This window comes from Solanum tuberosum, unplaced genomic scaffold (assembly GCF_000226075.1).
Source record: "Solanum tuberosum cultivar DM 1-3 516 R44 unplaced genomic scaffold, SolTub_3.0 scf00071, whole genome shotgun sequence".
Lineage (NCBI taxonomy): Eukaryota > Viridiplantae > Streptophyta > Magnoliopsida > Solanales > Solanaceae > Solanum > Solanum tuberosum.
In genome coordinates, this window is record NW_006238997.1 from 1,628,257 (window position 1) to 1,639,144 (window position 10,888).

Here is a 10,888-nt window from a genome sequence, read left to right on the forward strand (position 1 = left end):
GATCCTAATCCCTTAAAAGGGGAAAACACATGAAGAATTCATATGAGACTAATATGATGACTTGTGATAATTTACGAATAAGATTAAAGTGTTCAAGTAGCAACATAACTAGAAGAAAAGTGTGAATTACATGAGAATTTTTCTGGGGATTAATATGAAAATTCGTCGGAAACTTTTTTTCCTGCAAAATTTTCATATTAATCCCCAGGAAAATCCCCATGTAATTCACATTTTTCTTGTAGTTCTTACATTCGTTGCAATATTATCTAGGGAAGAGTGTTACAACTCATAACATTATCATGCTATTTAGGCGTCATCTGAAGGCACTTTTTGTTGTTTATGTAGGAAGTTTATGTGCATAAGGAGGCTAACACTTAAGGAAAGGTTCTAGAAAACAATGAAGATTTTCTTTGGAAGACCCTACATCCCTATGAATTTGTTGGAGAAGTTTTTAGAACCTTATAACGTTGTAGAAAAATCTAGAGAAAGACTTAATCTTGTAAATATGAAGGACATACACACAAATATTATTGCACTTTAGTTCCAAAGAGACTAATACATAAAGGGGCACTCATTTGTAACTCGGCAAACAAATTATTCAAGTCTTGAATAATATAAAAGTTTTCTTTGGCAAATATCTCGTCTTTCTTCCCTAGCGTTTTCGTAGAATTATTGAGTGCAGTAAGACTAACATGACATAGCACAAAGCGTGAGCGAGTTTCCAAGTATCACATAGTGTGCTTAGTCAGAGTCTAAAGTCATAATAAAAAAACTGAATAATATCATACTTTTAAGGCTCAAAATTACTTATTTTTTGTTCAACAAATATTAAACAATGTTTAATGATTGTTTGAGCTATTCTAAAAAATTATGTTCAGAAATTTTCACCAAAAAATAGGAAATTTTTCCTTTTGTTGCAAAAATAGCTCAAACAACGCTCCTCCAAAGCTAGAAAACAAGATTTGCAAACTTAAACTAGCGAAATTTTACATTGGAAGAACTTCAACGGTATAAAACAACAAAAACAATCCAATGAAAAGAATTGAGAGATAATATTTCAAATGGTCACTCAACTGTAATCAGTTCTTTTAGAAAATCACTCAACTTTGGTTAATAACTCAAAAGTCACTCAATTAAAGATGATAATTTTAGAATACCTATCAATTTTGTTTTATAACCCAAAAGTCACTCAATCAATTTAACTAATTTTTTCATTAAGATTTTCTTTAATTTTTTGTTTTTTTTAATTTTAAGCCAATTTTTTAAGAAAGAAAAAGGTAGCAATTTTAACCCTTTTCTGTCAAAGTTTTATGGACAGTAAAAAAATTTCAATTATGCACATAAAATTTTCTAAAACAAAAGTCTTGATAAATATATATTTGACCCATATAATTTTGTGTCACCAAAGAAATGACAGTTACAAAATGTTATATGTCCCCTCTTGACATAAAATGATATGCAATTAGAACAAACTTGACAATATGATAGAATTCCTAAATGGTTGGATCAATGCACACTCCATATTTGCCATTGAATTAGGAGCATAATTTAAGGGTGAAGTTAGTACAAACATTAAAGTCTTCAAAGCAACCTCACCTTAGCAGAAAAGTTCATGATACAAGAATGAGGGTGAGCCAATTTCTTGCAAACATGGTAACAATATTAGGGGTCTAGAATTTAACTACCCTTAGCTAAGTGACCATATCAAATATTATCTCTTCGTTTCGATACACCAAATAATGCCACTCTACTTCAGTATCCTCCGGAAACCAGCTATCCTCTGATCTCATTGTCCAAAAAAATACAGGACGCGATCTCCTAGTCAGCTAAAACATAATTGTCTTTAGAAGCAAATGCCATAAATCCAAGAGAACATGTCAACTTATATACAATGGCTTAGTTTTCCATGATAGCCACCAAAAAGCCACTCTCTCCATTTGATGCATCAACTATCAATTTCATTCCTGCATACATCTTCAATGGCAGCAACTAGGACGATCAACAAAACATATATGATGAAAGCCGGCATACTAAAATCAGTCAGTCTTGGCTTTGGTAATGGTATATATGATTCAGATTTATGAAGCATCTTAAAGATCATCCAGGTTAATCATTTCATCATTATTCCAACACAGCCCTGACAGCTCTTTCGACTGTGCTTCTGAGAAGCTCTCAATTTCTTCCGAAGCCTTTTCCATGGAACTTGCTAAATCTGATTCCCATAGACCCAACTCACAGACTTTCTGGTAGGTCTCATAACCTGCAGCTGTCAGGCCGTCTGCCAGCATCTCCTTCAGGGTATTAGTGCAAATTCCTCCAGAGTACATTAGCTGCAACATGACTTCCGCAAAACCAGGATTTCTGAAAGCAACCACTGCACAACTTTTATCCACCATCCTAACATCAAACTCATGGAAAACTTCATGTGAACCACATAGGAGGCTCTTCAGCTTTCCTGCGGATGTCACACCCCTGAATCCCCATAGGAAAACTAGATTTTTACTGCTGATCTTTCTAGTATTGTCAGTCCTCACACTAACATCTTCATCAGCGGGACCATGAGAACTGGTAAAGCAAGGGCTGTACGAATTTGTGTAGCATTCAATTGCATCAGGCAAATGGCCCTCAGCAGCTTCAGGAGTTCTTGGAGCAATTTTCAATATGGAGCACAGCTTTGCGAACAACTGGCTTATCTTCACAGCATCATGTCCAAGAGTCTTCACTTCATTCACCTCAGCTGTTATTAATTTCACACCGGTTAGAATTAATTTAAGCAATTATAAGAGAAATCAATCAAAATTTGCATGCAAAGCCAGAAAAAATCTAGTCCAGTACAACAACAACATAGCCAATGTAATCCAACAAGTGAGGTCTGGGGAGAATTCCCACAAGTGGAGTCTGATGAGGATAGGATGTACGTAGACCTTACCCCTATCTTTGTGGGGTAGAGAGGTTGTTTCTGAAAAACTCGACTCAAAAAAAAAAAAATCTAGTCCAGTCAGCAATATATAATTTTTTTTTCTTGGCCAGCAACATAATTAAAAGATCTAAAAGTTGGGGGACGGAGTAGGTAGTGAACACAGAAGTGTTGCAATAAAATATCAAGATGGAAAACTTCACAGGGATATTGCCACTTCCCAGCAGGCCACATGTTGTAAGGGAGCATTTGGTATCTACTTAGAGTTACACAGGGATAAATTCTGTAGGTATTAGTAATGCAAGGATTAATCATGTCAAAATAGTTATGCAGGATTTGGTTATTCATATATTAGTTATTCTATATTCTACCCTACATAAATAATACATAGATTCCCTCATAAATTATGCATGCATTAGGTATGTGGAAAAGAAAAAATGAACCAAACCTGTATTAGCAATGCTATGTTTTATGTGGAAAAGAAAGACACCAACCTTACATTGTAACTTATGCTAGACTCTTATGTGGAGTTTATTTTGCCCTGCTTTTGTAACCAAACGATATACTAGTACTCCCCCCATTTTAATTTGTTTGTCTTATTTTCTTTTTTAGTCCGCTTAAAAAAGAATGACTCTCTTCTTTTTTGGCAAATCTTTAGTTCCAACTTTCCACATGGCATGTTTAAGACCCCAAGATTAAAGGGCAATTTAATACATTTGACATATCTTTAATTTAAAAACACAAGATTCAAAAAACTTCTTTACTTTTTTTAAACTCCATGTCAAGTCAAAACAGGACAGACAAATTGAAATGAAAGGAGTATAAAGTTATGCTAGTTTTAATAGATGGATAACTCCTCTGTGATCGGCAACCAAACGACCCCCAAGTTATTAAGCATAACCACATTGTAACGAAAGCTGGAAATACGTTATCTAACATGCGCCTCATGATATCATGGGTACTTGCCTTGGTTAGGTATCTCTATATCAATAGGGGCAAAAAATCGTTGTTTCAAATATGAGATACATGCAGGCAAATTGTTCACTTTTGTCTGAGGGCTGATTTCCTTCATAATATGGTTGACATCAAGTACATTCGGGAAGACCAAACATAATGAACTTCTGAATTCTTCCAGCGTTGATGGCAATGGAGCTAAGAACTTGGAATGAACGAAAGTAAAATCTGCCAAATAAAATGCAAAATGTTTAAATAACATAACAAGCATGGTCACCACATTCTAACATGAGCAAAAAAATTCCACATAGAGATTGACCATTAAGAGAGTTGTGGGCAACAACAGGTTTCTGAGAAGCGGAAATCAAATTGATCACCTCTCGAAAGCCACGGAGGCGCTTATTATGCTCCTTCTCCTCATTTTGAAGTTCCTTCTGTGAGTACAAAGCAATATTCAAAGAAGGAGAAGATAATCATCAACAAGCAGCTAAACCAAAGTTCGTAAGCTAGTTTATTACCTGTAAAAGAATACTGTCTTCTTCTGAACTTGTCAAAACAACTCGAACAGGCCTTATTGCTCCTCCCTTTGCTGGGTTTAGCAAAGGTATGACGTCAACAAAATTCTTCAGTGTCTGGCCCAACAGAAAAGTTTAATAAATATCAGCTAGAACAAATTAAGTGATTTTTTATTCCATGTAATGGGATATACAGAACCTTTAACATTGATAACAATTGAATTCTATAAGCATCATTCTTCAGGACATAATCAAATTTGAAACATTGTATGCTACCATAAACAGCATCTTTAGCTTCGGCTTTTTTTTTTGTTTGTTTTGTTTCTATGAAATTTCAAGAGCACAATTCAAAAGGTAAGAAAGAAAAGATAGACACCTCCATCACAAGGCGCACTTGACGTTCACTGCAGACATCTATGCTCAAGCAAGGTCTGGATCCATATACTTCATCTCCCGAGACAATTTTTCTCAAGGAACTGATTAGAGCATCTGCAAGACGTCACGAGTATAAAAAAGAGAGCAAAGAAGAGCTGAATTGACAAAGATAATTCTGCTCACCTTCAGGTTTCTTGTTTGTATCTTTGCAAGCAGTTATCCAATTCTTAACTCGAGATTTGATCCTTTCTGCAAATACAGAATCAGCAACTGTATATCCTGATGGAGTTTGAACTGTACAGCTTATAGGCGATGCATTTCCAATTCTATCTACTGCAGCTGATTCTTGTGATTTGGATAAATATGATATGCCTGTCAGAACAAGAAAGGTAGGGTGCAGGAAGGTTACTTCGGCTTTCAGGCAAAAGCTACTCAGCCAGCTAAAGGTATGCAAGAAAAAACTATAGCATCTACTATAGAAAAAGTGTAAAAATAGAACTGTTCTTTTTAAATTAAAAAAAAAATCCCAGCTGTCAAATAAAACTGTTAAGATTCAAAACAAAATGATTGAGGTAGAAGAATTATGTTTCAAGGCACTTCAATTCTAGAACTTGAGCCAAGATATTTCCTTTCATTATTAGCATCTGCTACTTGTTCTTTGCACATGATTACATAGAGAATGAGGCAGCTGGAGCAGCAACTAGAGAGATTTTTCCTTGCCATACATATCTATATTCCAATAACGGATGTTGGGTATAGGTGCTTTGGTCATTGTTAAAGCCACTGAACATTTGTTTTTGGCAGGTAACCTAAGGATGCTAATAATAGATTAACCATCAAAATAAATAACAGAAACATGTCAGTTACGAGTTACATTTCAAACCAGTCCAGCTCAGCTTACCATCATATATGCAGGCATTGAAATCAAAACCTTCTTGAGCCATAGAGGTCAAGTATGATGATTGACAAGAGAAACTATAAGAAGGCATCCCTATTTTTAACTCATCACGAGGGAACAAATGAAAGTTGTATCTGCACAAAAAGCACGAAACACTTGTCATTCATGCCTCATGTTTCCCTTTCTCAGACAAAATGATTCTTAAACTCAGAAGTTAGAAATATAGCAACTAATCCTTCATCTGAAATTGCCACTTACATCAGCACCAAACTAACACAAGAAAGAGTGAACACCACATTTTCAGTAAGAATTTGAGCATTAGCAACATATTTGACAATTAAAAAATTAGAACCAACCCTGCCGTCCACCTCCAATATCCTGCCTCATAAAACTAGGTACTTCTTCAATAGAAGAAGATACTTTATACACTTGAGCAAACCGAATAGCTTTTTAATATACAACTTTAAACCATCTAAACATTGAGCCAAGACTTGTGATTGAACAGAACATTAGTTGAAATTTATACACAACACAATCTTAAGAATTGAAATTAAGAATTAAATGAGTGAGTTGAAGGTGACGCACGGGTGCACGATGAGCTTGGAACCCTTTATGGAAAAGGGGCAAACGGTGAACTGAAGGACCTGAAACCGTTCGGCGGCGTATTTGGCTTTGAGATAGGCGATGTGGGCGGTGTCAATAGGCATAATACGTTGCCAGGGTGCAGAGTAGGCTCCGGTATTCTTCAATGAGACGGCAATGAAATCAGAGTCGGAAATGCAAGTGCTTATCTCTTCTAATGCCGCTGAGAAGTTGGATTTTGTAACTTGCTTTACATTCCATTTGCTCTGGCTATGTCCGGGGTTTGATTGGACAACGGTATTCGAAACCCTCGAGCAAATCAACCGCCTCTGTAACATTGAAACACGAATATATACCTACAGTATTTACTGTCCTGATAAACTCCGATGACTTTTCCGGGAAACGGCAGGACAAATACCGCAGTTGAGCGCCACCAGGGCCAGTTATGGTGCTGTATTATGAACTACCTACAGTATTCATTTGGACCACATGACATTTAGAAAGGTTCCAGATAGGTCCTGCAGCTTTGAAATTTCTGCAATGCACGCGCCCCATTTTAATTTACGTTTTTTTTTTGGGAAAAAGAACAACTATACCTCGGAATTATCAAAAATGATATACATATACGTTATACCCTTCGTTATGTTACTGTGACACTAGAGTCCTTATTAATCAAAAAGTAGAGCACTTGTATCCTTATGTTACTGTGACACTAGAGTCCTTATTGATCAAAAAGTAGAGCACTTGTATCCTTCACACTAACGGACAAACATGTGTTCTCATCTTGTGCTTCTACCTAATTATTCACTTAATTAGGTAGAATAGGTCATGCCCAATGTTTGGGATTATTACAGTAATTTCGATCAAAGTTCAAATATATTTCGAACTCTTTTCCTTTTTAACTAGGGTTTGAACTTTGTTTTCTCCTCCTTTCTTATGGCCCCTCTCTCTCTTTCTTTTTAAATCATTTTTTCTCTCGCATTCGTAATTTTTTTTATATATTTTTTTTTACAATTTTCACCTAAAGAATTTCGTTCATTGCTTGTCAAATGGATTGTTGCATTCTTCTAGGGTTCTTAATTTTTAATTTTAGAAGAATTTTGAATCAAACTCAAAAGTTTATATTTTGGAAAATGGTCAAAATTAACTTCGAACTATTCAAAATAGCTCATATTTACCCTTTTATTTATTTTTTGGATCAAAAATCAAAATTACCCTTGCTATTAGGGGCGGATCTATTCATAGTCGTGGGGGTGTTACGATACCTAATGATCTCGATTGAAATTTTGTTTATATATGTATATATATGTACAGGATATTATATAAATATTAAATTTGTCACCCACAACAGAAATGGGGTGTATGGTGCCCACTGGTGCAAGTCAACTTGTTGTCCTCAAAGACTCGAGTCCGTTTCCGCATGGATGCATTTTGTGTTATCCATTCATGCAACATTTTTTTATTTTGCAAAAACCGGGTTTCCGATAAGGATTCAAACACATATATATCATTGCAATTAGAAATCACCTTATCCTAATGTCACGGACACTACATGATATTTATGTGCTTTACTATATTATATAAGTAGGTAATTTATCCGCGCTTCGCGGGAGCATAAATAATCTCATTGAGCTTTTTGAACATGCTTTCTAATATTCGACTGGTATAAGAAAAAGAAAACGAGTAAATTTTAAGAATATTTCAACAAAAATTAAATTATTTGACATTATCAAATATATCAAGAATTGTAAATATATAATGAATGATTAAAAATATCTTGATATGTAATCATTTTATCTTTTACATAATTTATCATAATATATGTTTGGTGATATAATTAGGGATAAGGCATAAGTACCTCCTTAGATTATGACCGAAATTCCAGAGTTGATGTGGCACCTTCAACCACCCAAGTTGGTTGTGTTTCAATACACTCATCTGCCACGTGTGTAAATATTAATTTTTTTAATTAAAAATAACTTTTACAAAAACATTAAAAAATTAACTTTTTTAATTTTTTTAAAAAGAAATATTCTTATTATATTTATCTTGTATTTAAATTAAGTTAATACACATTTTTATACCTTGTATCGAAACTTCTTTTTTTACCTACATTCATTATTTTTTCTCTTTTATTTTTCTATTGATTTTATTTTCTTTGTCTTTCATTTTGATTTGATTTCAAATTTAATTCCAAATGTCTTGTATTTAAATAAGTTAATTTTGAACGGATATCAAAATAAGTGAAGAGAATCAAATAAAACATAGAAAAAATAAAACGTTAAAAATTAAAGGACACTTTTAAATTATTATTTTTTAAAATACACATATTTTTTTAAAAATAATTAAAAGTGAAAAGATAATAAATTAATTTAAAAAAGTTTAAAGTGAAAAGAAATTAAAATAAATATTTTACAAAGAAAGAAATAAAAATAATTAAAAATATATAAGATTTAATATCAATAAATTTGTGTACTAAGTAATTATAAAGTTACCAATAAGAAAATGACATGTGTCCAATTTGTGCACTTATCACTTGCCTTCAAGAGAGTGTGCACACTCTCTATGTCATGTCAATGTTTGTGGTGTATTTATTCTATTTTAAATTAGTTTAGGGGGGTAATAGGACCCTAATTAAGTTTAAGTGTGTCTCTGATATTTCGGTCATAGTGTAGGGGTACTTGTGTCTTATCCCATATAATTGTCTTGTTAATATTGAGTGATGTTTTTATGAAGCGATGAAGCATTCACTTTTTTTATCTTTTTGTACATGAAAAATATAGAATCTGATAATCTTATTGTTAGAATATACTCCTTGTGAAAAAAAAATTATGTGAAAGTTTTTGAAAATCAATATAAATTAGAAATAAGTTAGGACCGTTAAAAATTTACACCACAACAATATAAATAAAAAAATTAGAAACAATCTACTTGTCTGAGGCTAAACGTTCACCAATTTTCGTTATTGTTACTTTGTTACTCAAACAAAATTTATAGAAGGAGAAAAATAAATTTGAAACAACAAAAAATAATATTTTTTACCCCTTTAGAAATTTATTATTCATTAAATTGTTGCTCTCAACGCCCTTCTAGATGCTTCATTTGTGCAATTTTATAACTTTTTTCAAAAATATGTATGTATACTTGTTGCATTATGAAAGTACAAGTAGATAAAAATATTGGATTCTAGACTCATGTTAAAAAAATATTCTCGAACACGAATTTTTTTACAATGAGTCTAACCTAGATAAATCAAACGCTCAACAATTACTCTGACCTAGACAGATGTATGAGTGCATATATAAATTGTAATTTCATAGGTACAAATATGTTTATGTATGTATATATATTTTTTTGAGAATGATATATAGTGTATACGTGTGTTGTGTTTATCATTCTATAGGTAATGAGGACTTGCATATTGTAGACTGCTAGAAGTCTTCTTCTTTTCTTTTCTTTTTTTGTTCAAGGATACTTTTGTAGGTTTTGTTTCATATTTTTTAAATTAAGCTAATCGAAATAGTAATAACTCACCCCAAAAATATTTAGAAGGATCGAATGAGAAGGAAAAAAAGAAAAAACATTAAAAGGACGAAAGTCTTGTCCAAGAGAGATCATATACATGTTCAACGAAAAATAATCAATATAATTTTAAGGAGATAACAAAATAGGGAGAAAAACCATATATTAAAGAGAGTAAATTATAAGACATCCAATGATCATAACAAATCATTCTAACTAGAAAAGTTCCTATGTTTTGGAGTAACATACCTCAGAAATTGACTTACACTTCATAAAAAAAAAAAGGGAAAATGCATAAGTACCCCCCCAGCCTATGCCCGAAAGGCCGAAAAGGGGTAGAATATTATAGATAAATTAAGTTCGGGGGGGTAATAGGACCTTAGTAAAGGTTAGGTGTGTCTCTGGGATTTCGGGCATAGGCTGGGGGGGTACTTATGCATTATCCCAAAAAAAAATTGATAGATCATTGAATAGAACACAAACTTAAGTTGTCAAAAAAGTGATGACAGAAGGAAAAGGCCCACAAAAAGAAGTAGGCTCGAACCGAAAAATAGTCATGATTGTGATAAGTTCTTTAAGAATTGAGCAGTAGAAATAGTTTTTCTTTTGACATGTTGAATGAAGGAAAAAAATACAAGTAAATTATAGTATCGTTTCATTAAATTTTTGGTGAATATTCACAGTAGACTTCGAAAGAATTGACAAAGTTTCACAGAAATTAGGGATGAAGTTTGTCATGAAAAAAAAGATACAACAACTGGCATGATTTGCCTAGTTTTTATAGGTAGTTCCTAAAGAGACGCAAATGAAGGGATACAACACTCTGAAGGGACACAAGAGTTGAAAAAAACGGGTATAACGTTAAAAATAAAATAAGGGTAAAAAATCCTAAAATAACAAAAAAAAAAACATAAATTTGGTGGAGGCTTAATTTGTAGGATGGTGGTGACGATTGTAAAGAGTTACATCGTATAGGAAGGGAAACACCTAAATGTGGCAAATCTGAGAGGAGTAAAAGGCTAGTTTTAAAAATAAATAAATTAAAAGGGAATCCTTGTTTGTGGTGGTGCCACATAGGCGGGCCTAGGGTTCTTTATATATATATATATATATATATATATATAT

The 10,888-nt window shown here is 33.1% G+C and overlaps 1 protein-coding gene across 1 annotated transcript; it reads right to left on the reverse strand.

Annotated features, from left to right (window-relative positions):
* Positions 1–1,465: 1,465 nt before the first annotated feature.
* On the reverse strand, positions 1,466–6,751 carry LOC102578752 (poly(A)-specific ribonuclease PARN-like). The gene is made up of 8 exons (XM_006345652.2): positions 6,245–6,751; positions 5,663–5,793; positions 4,945–5,133; positions 4,763–4,875; positions 4,390–4,503; positions 4,191–4,305; positions 3,884–4,099; positions 1,466–2,737 (listed from the first exon to the last, which is right to left on the reverse strand). The coding sequence occupies exons 1-8, from the start codon at positions 6,577–6,579 to the stop codon at positions 2,091–2,093; spliced, it is 1,860 nt and encodes a 619-aa protein (XP_006345714.1). The 5' UTR covers positions 6,580–6,751; the 3' UTR covers positions 1,466–2,090.
* Between the last annotated feature and the right edge of the window lie 4,137 nt (positions 6,752–10,888).

What these genes read in the sequence shown, in the direction of transcription:
- LOC102578752 (XM_006345652.2), bottom strand. Translation starts at nt 6,579, where the DNA reads ATGTTACAGAGGCGGTTGATTTGCTCGAGGGTTTCGAATACCGTTGTC. An exon ending in AAGTGCGCCTTGTGATGGAG is followed by an intron (nt 4,504 to 4,762) that starts GTGTCTATCTTT and finishes CTGTTGGGCCAG; the next exon opens with ACACTGAAGAATTTTGTTGA. An exon ending in AAGACAGTATTCTTTTACAG is followed by an intron (nt 4,306 to 4,389) that starts GTAATAAACTAG and finishes TTGTACTCACAG; the next exon opens with AAGGAACTTCAAAATGAGGA.